Source organism: Balaenoptera physalus (assembly GCF_965194825.1).
Source record: "Balaenoptera physalus genome assembly, chromosome: X".
In the NCBI taxonomy this organism is placed as follows: Eukaryota; Metazoa; Chordata; class Mammalia; order Artiodactyla; family Balaenopteridae; genus Balaenoptera; species Balaenoptera physalus.
Genome location: NC_138903.1, coordinates 62665534 through 62672239, shown reverse-complemented (window position 1 = coordinate 62672239; position 6706 = coordinate 62665534). Strand labels below are relative to the sequence as shown.

The 6706-nt window shown below is 58.3% G+C and overlaps 1 protein-coding gene across 7 annotated transcripts; it reads left to right on the top strand.

The window, feature by feature from the left end:
* Positions 1-399: 399 nt before the first annotated feature.
* On the top strand, positions 400-5883 carry CITED1 (Cbp/p300 interacting transactivator with Glu/Asp rich carboxy-terminal domain 1). 7 transcript variants are annotated; one of them, XM_082446044.1, is made up of 5 exons: positions 662-733; positions 1089-1107; positions 2202-2319; positions 4566-4690; positions 5281-5883. In XM_082446044.1, the coding sequence occupies exons 3-5, from the start codon at positions 2307-2309 to the stop codon at positions 5806-5808; spliced, it is 666 nt and encodes a 221-aa protein (XP_082302170.1). In that variant the 5' UTR covers positions 662-733; positions 1089-1107; positions 2202-2306; the 3' UTR covers positions 5809-5883. The 7 variants fall into 7 exon arrangements, with proteins under 7 accessions (XP_082302169.1, XP_082302175.1, XP_082302171.1 ...); XM_082446049.1 differs by lacking the exons at positions 662-733; positions 2202-2319 and adding an exon at positions 413-564; XM_082446045.1 differs by lacking the exon at positions 2202-2319 and having other exon boundaries at positions 660-739.
* Positions 5884-6706: the final 823 nt, after the last annotated feature.

Genomic DNA, 6706 nt, shown 5'->3' with positions numbered 1-6706 from the left:
TTTCCTGAGCCCATAGCTCTCCCCCCAACCCCCTGAAGCCCGCTCTGACCACCCTCTAGATTTAGGTCAGAAAACAGATACTAACAGCTCTCCCTCGCCTCAGCGAAATTACTAAGTGGAATTTATTGGGCAAGTCCATGCAGGGCGGTGGGGAGAGACTGTGCCCGGGGCCCGGGCCCCCGCCCGCTTTAGAAGCGCAGGCGTCGGCCGGGGGCTCGGGGCTCGGGGCGACCACGGCCTGGGCCCGCCAGCCGCACCCCGGGAGCCGTGGCCGGTCCCCGGCGCCGCCGGACCCGCGGAGCCGCTCGGACTCCGTTCCCCAGCCGGCCCTTAGCTTTCACACGATCCGCGGTGACTGCACCAGCTCGAGCGCCTTTAAAGGGCCACACACGCCAGCCGCCGCTATAAAATGTTCCCAGCGGCACAGCTGCAGAAGGGGCACCGCTGAGCTGCCGAGAAGAGGCTCGCTCCGCCCGGCTGCCCGCCCACAGCCCGCCGGAGAAGGGTCGTTCCTGGCGAGGAGGAAGAGGGCTGAGGAAGGCGCAGCACCCGCTCTGGCCCTCGGTGAGTATCCAGTTCAGATTTTGCCACCAACTCGCCCACGAGCCAGGACATGTGCTAATAATGCCCTAAGCCGGTTATAAAGACGTGGAAATTGGTGGGGGGGGAGAGAAAAAGGGGGAAAAGGGTCTGTCCTTCCTGGGATTCCTAGCCGAGGCCAGCCTGCTCCCGTGTGCGTGTGCGTCAGGGCTCTCCGGGCGGCAATGGGGGCTTGAGACCCGGTTCCCCCGCGCCGGGAAGGGAGCGCGGTGGCCGCTACCGCCACCGCCACCGCCACCGCCCCGGAGTCAGGCGCCGAAGCTGCGGGCGGGCGGGCGGGCACGGGCGCGGGCCGGGGCTGCTTGGCGCGGCACGGTGAGGTGCGGCGGCGGCGCGGCGCGGTGGTGCGGGCTTTTCCCAGGCGCCCCGGGGTCGGGTGGCACTGAGCGCGACCGGCTCGCGGCGGCGGTGGCGGCGTGCGTGCCAGGGGCTGGGGGCTCCGCCGCTGTGCCCGCGGCTCACCGGGCTCCGCGCTTCCCTCTCTCCAGGGCAGGCGGCTTCGCGGAGGTAAGCCGGGCCGCCCGGTAGGGCGGTGGGCTGGGCGGCGGGGCCGGGGACTCCAGCGGAGCGGGCGCAGGGAGCGGGCGGGGGCCAGGCGGGCCGGGGGTCTTTGGGGGACTTGTTTTCTGTTTGAAAGCTGCTCTGCTGGGGGGCGGAGGGGCCGTCGCCCGCCCGCCCGCCAGCCAGCGAACCGGTTCGCTCGCCAGCGCGCCCGCCTGCCGGCCAGCCGGGCCGAGCGCCCGCTTCTCCTGGGGAGACAGCAGCACCTTTTCTCCCCGCGCCCGCGCTTTCTCCAGCTTGGCTTCCACCGACTTTGCTAATCGCCCGGACCGCATCTGGACGCTCCGGCTCTGGGGCTGCACAAAGCTCAGGTTTCCTTCGGGGGCTGAAGACGAGAGGGGCTTTTCGGGCCGAGTTCAGAGGAATTGAGGGATGGAAGTTAGAGAATTCGGGCAACTTGCCTCTACTGCCTGGTCGACCTCTGCTCTCCCCCACACTCACGCCCCCCCACACACACGCACACCCACGCACACACCCCTCTGCCTATAAACGCCGGCGGCAGGGCCGGGCCGCGCACGGAGTCCCTGCCTCGCCAAGCGCCGGACTTGGAGGCAGACAGACCTGGCTGCGAATCCCGGCTCCGCCACTTTCTAGCGCTGTGACCTTGGGCAAGTTACCGAACCTCTCCGAGCCTCTCACTCTTCTCGTAGCGGAGTGATAGCACTGACCACAGGCGACTTGGCTAGGGGGTAGGCTCAGCCCGCGGCCGCGTCGGGTGCTCTGCGGGCGCTCAGTAAGTGTTGATGAGGCGCGGGAGTGGCCGTAGCCGGCGCCGGAGTGCGCCCCCGCGCGCGGCAGCACCGCGGGGCCCCAAACTCGCCGCGGAGGCCGAGACCCCGGGCCCCTCCCCGCCTGTCTATCCTGTCTCCACGATCGGTTCCTGATACGGCACTCACGGGATCGGACGCTCGGGGCCCTGGTGGCCTGGGTGCTCGCGCTCCACCGTGCAGGGATGCTCCCGGCCGCCCCCAGCTCCGGCGGCTCCACCTGGGATGTGGAGAGGAGGGCGGCCGAGCTGTCCGCAAACAACGGGCCTTTAGTTTTCAGGTGGCGAAACTGACTGGTCTGGTTAGAGCGCATCCAAGCCAAGCCGCAGTACTGTTTGGATTTTTAAATTTCTCCTGAGTGAGAAAATAGCAATCGAGATGGAGCCATCCGGTTGGTGCCATTTTAACTTTTGGTCCCCCAACAGGTCAAAGACGCGGCCTCCCTACCTGCCTCTCCCTTCTCTCTTCTTCCTCTCCCTTTCCCACCCTCATCTAGGCGGGAGGGGGCTGCCGGCCCACGGGACGGTCTGTGAAGGAGGGCGGGCGGCGGGACCGGGAACTGGTGGCCCGGGCCCGCGAGGCACCGGCAGGCGAGGAGGCACTTGTTGCTCTGGGTTGCCCAGCCGTCTCTCGCAGCTGTTTCGCAGTGGTCGGCTTGAGGCTTGGAGAGAGAGCTGGGACGTTTCCGCGCTGCCAAGTTTTGCCTTCGAATGGGCTGGGTGGCAGAGGGGAGACAGAAAATCGGGGAAGCAGGGGCAAGGATTCCGATCGAGATGCGGTTGCCTCTTCAGACGGATACAACAACACTTACTGAGCGCCTATGGAGCACAGACCCAGGCCGGGGGTCGGGGCTGGTGGAGGGGGAGGCGGCGATGGGAGGCGACAGATCTGAATGGAAACAGGGTCCTGCCTAGGGGAGCTCACAGCCTGAAGGGGGAGACGTGGTAAAATGGTCTTCCCCAGGAACTGGTATCAGAACAGAGATACTTTTTTCTCTTGCGCTCTCTCTCTCTTTTTTTCCTTTTTCTTTTTTTCCTCCTCTTTCTGTTTCTTTTTGTTGTTGCTGCTGCTGTTATTATTATTATTTTTTCTTATGTACATTCGGGTACTTGGTAGCATAAAGAAAGAAGAAAGGCTGGATAGGAACAGGAAAAGATGGACATCCACCCCCTCACGACATTTTTCTTAGGACATGAAAATTGCTTGATACTGAAGGTGCTGGGCTCTTGAAGACGACATGGATTAGATTCCTTGTCTTGTAATCACTGGCTTGAAATATTCTCTGGTTGCCTCAGAAGAAACAGGGCTTCAATCAAGCAGTGGTGGCGGACCCAGCAACCGATTGTTTTCTCGTGTTTTCTCCCCCCCTTCCTTTTTCTATTTTTCTTGCCTCCCTCCCCTACAAGTAAGCGGTGCAGAGATGATAAAGAGGGGTAGTAAGTGCCCACTTTCTAGAAGGGTCTGAGCAGATTCTTAATGACCACTGGGGGGAGGGAGGTGTCACAGAATTCTAGCCTTGTTGGAAAGATTAGAGACTTTTGAAGATGCTGAAGATTCTTTGGGCCAAGAGGTATTTATAAATATGAAATTCTACATCTCTAATTCATCATGAAGGCTAGAATATATGGGGCTTTTTAAAAAAAGCTTCTGGGAAAATAACTTTAGAGTTTTCAGAGATTGTTTATTATTATTATTTTCTGGTTTGGGAAGATTCTTTTCCCTTCATCCCCTTATCTTATCCCTTTGGCATTTGACCTAGGGGATCATTTCTTCAGGAGCCATTTGAATCATTCTAGGTATGATGATTTGGCCAGCGGTCAGATGAGGCATGTGGGCACAGGAGTGCTGGCTCCTGCTCCCAGAGCCACTGCCACCTGATGTGAAACCTGTTGAACCTCTGTACCTCAGTTTCCCTCTGGGAAGAATTATGCCCACCTGTCACTACAGATGAGTGTGTCTGGGCTCAGAGCAGGTGTCCTGGGAAAACTAAGTGCTGCCAGGTCTGTCTTGGAGGGGGCTTGCAGTGTGGAGGAAATCGAGACATCCCTAGCTGCTCTCTGGCTACTTCAGAGCCCCCAGACTACCCTGATCAGCCCAGCTTCTCTCACACAAAACCATGGCTGAGGCAGGACTTTGGAGCCCCATGACGTTTGCTTTGGGGACCTATTCCTTCTCTGGGTGGCAGCCCCCAGCTTTCTAGGTCTTCCTCGCCCTGACTCCTTCCTACTTTCTCCCAGTTCTGGTGGAGGCCTAAGTGCCTCCAATCTGAATGCCAGTGGCCCTTTGAGACAGTGTGCTACTTACTCAGGGACATTGCTGTCCTCAGAATCAGGAAGAGTGCACCCCTCTTGGGGCTCTGACATCACTGGCATGAGGAAACAGTCACATGTGTCCCCTCTTGGTGATGTGGGTAGCTGGCTGTCTGGGCAGCACCTTGCCAAATCTAGCACCTTTCCTGCCTCAGGCAAAAGTTCCAACTGGATCTCCTCCCTCTGCTCAGGTGGACTCTGGTCTTGGGTCTAACCCGTCACCATCCTTGCCTTGTAGCTGTGTGGAGTGGCCCAGCTTTGGGCTTTGCTAGTACCTGCTTGGTCAATAAAGCCTTTGCCCTTATTACCTCTTCTCCCTCACATACAGCACAACAGCTCCAGCTGGCAGCATCACCTCCCACCAATTTATCCAACTTCTGCCAAGGCTCTGAAATGCCAACTATGTCGAGGCCTGCACTTGATGTCAAGGGTGGCACCTCACCTATGAAGGAGGTAACTTTTGCCATTTTACAGACGGAGACACTGGAGCTGGAAAGAACGGGGCCGGGGCCGGGGCCGTGTGGTAGGCCCTCCTGGCTGGGGTATCTGGTGTCCTTTAGCAGACTGGAGACAGCAGGGCTTTCTTGGGAGAGAATGAAAATAGCTTCTACCTAAACATGGTCACTTCAAACCCACTAGGGGTATTGAAAGATGGCAGAGAAGGGAGCAGAGAAGCAGAATTGGAAAAGACCGCTCCATTGTCTCAATGGATTAAAGTGAGGCTGAGAAGAGGGACAAGGAGATCCCATTTGTAGAATGGAGAGCTGAAGGCAGAGTCGGGGGACGGAGATGAAAGCAGTGAACTCATTTAGGATGGCGGGCGCCCAGCATGAGGACTTAGGCCTGAGCACAGTGCTCGGAGCCACGGTGGCAGAAGGATACTTGAGCCTGACTCGAGCTAGGAAAGGAGCCTACCTTTCCAGGGGGCCTTCTTGCTACTTCCCCACCACTAGCCCCTGATGAAGCACTTTTTGGGCCTGATGAATGGTGAGGAACAAAGCCTGGAGCAGGGGTACCATGCTCTGCCTTTCTCTGTCTTCCAGGATGCCAACCCAGAGATGAGCTCTCTGGCCTACTCTAACCTGGCGGTGAAAGATCGCAAAGCGGTGGCCATCCTGCACTACCCCGGGGTAACCTCGAATGGAACCAAGGCCAATGGGGCTCCCGCTAGTTCCTCGGGATCTCCATCTCCAATAAGCTCTCCTACTGCCGCCCCTCCCACTAAACCCCCACCCTTCAACCTGCACCCCGCCCCTCACCTACTGGCCAGTATGCAGCTGCAGAAACTTAATAGCCAGTATCATGGGATGGCCGCCGCCACTCCAGGCCAACCTGGGGAGGCAGGGCCCCTGCCAAACTGGGGCTTCGGGGCTCAGGCGGGAGGGGCGGGGTCACTCTCTCCTTCTGCTGGTGCCCAGAGCCCTGCCATCATCGATTCAGACCCGGTGGATGAGGAGGTGCTGATGTCACTGGTGGTGGAACTGGGACTGGACCGAGCCAATGAGCTGCCGGAGCTGTGGCTGGGGCAGAATGAGTTTGACTTCACTGCAGACTTTCCATCTGGCTGCTGATGCCAACTGTTCCTAAAGATGGAGGAATAAAGCCACCAATTCTGTTGTAAATAAAAATAAAAGTTACTTACAAGAGATGGGCCAACTGGAGGTGCTCTTCATTGAGGTCTAATGGGGTGTGGCATGGTCTGACATTCTTTTAGCAATCCTGAGACCCATGGTGGGGTTGCTGGTGGATAGCTGGGAGGGAGCTGGGCTGGATGGGAGGAATGGGGAAGACCGAGGTGGGGCCGGGGGTGGGGAGGGGAGGCTCCTCACTGAATTCCTTCTGCCACTGCCATCACCACTGCCATTATATCTCCAGGAGTCCAAGTACCTAGCCTCACTGCCCTAAGACCCCAGGAACACTGTCCTATTCGAGGTTGATGACAGGGGCTGGTTGGGAGCATTCTTGGAAGAAAGACTGATCCAGACCCTTCTACAGCATCCTGGCCACTTGTGCATCCAAGTCTAAAGGGTTGCCCTAGCCACGTGTTACACACTTCACCAACTCTAAAAGGCACCCCCACCCCATCTCTGGCCCCAGTCCAGATGATGCAGTAAGGCCACTCCTTGCCTTTTTGCCCTTGGGCAATTAGTATGACCCAAGAAGGATCCTATGACCTGGGAGCTCAGATTTCTCTGGAAAATTGCAAAAGCTACAGACTGTTAAACTGAGATTTTAGGTGCCTTCAAGTCCTTCAGACAGTTGCTCAAGCCCCACCTCCATGCCTGGGACATGTGTCCCCTAACTCTGGCCCACACTGTATGGGGACAGCCCACTTCTCTGGGCTGGCCTCCATTTTAGAGACACAGATCAGAGCTGGGCTCGACAAGGTCAACATTTGGGGATATATCTGTTGCCCTTAGATTAATCGCTGAGGAGGCAGTTGCTTTAGAAGCATGCCAAGTGACAGGA

What these genes read in the sequence shown, in the direction of transcription:
- CITED1 (XM_082446044.1), top strand. An exon ending in GCACCTCACCTATGAAGGAG is followed by an intron (nt 4,691 to 5,280) that starts GTAACTTTTGCC and finishes TCTGTCTTCCAG; the next exon opens with GATGCCAACCCAGAGATGAG.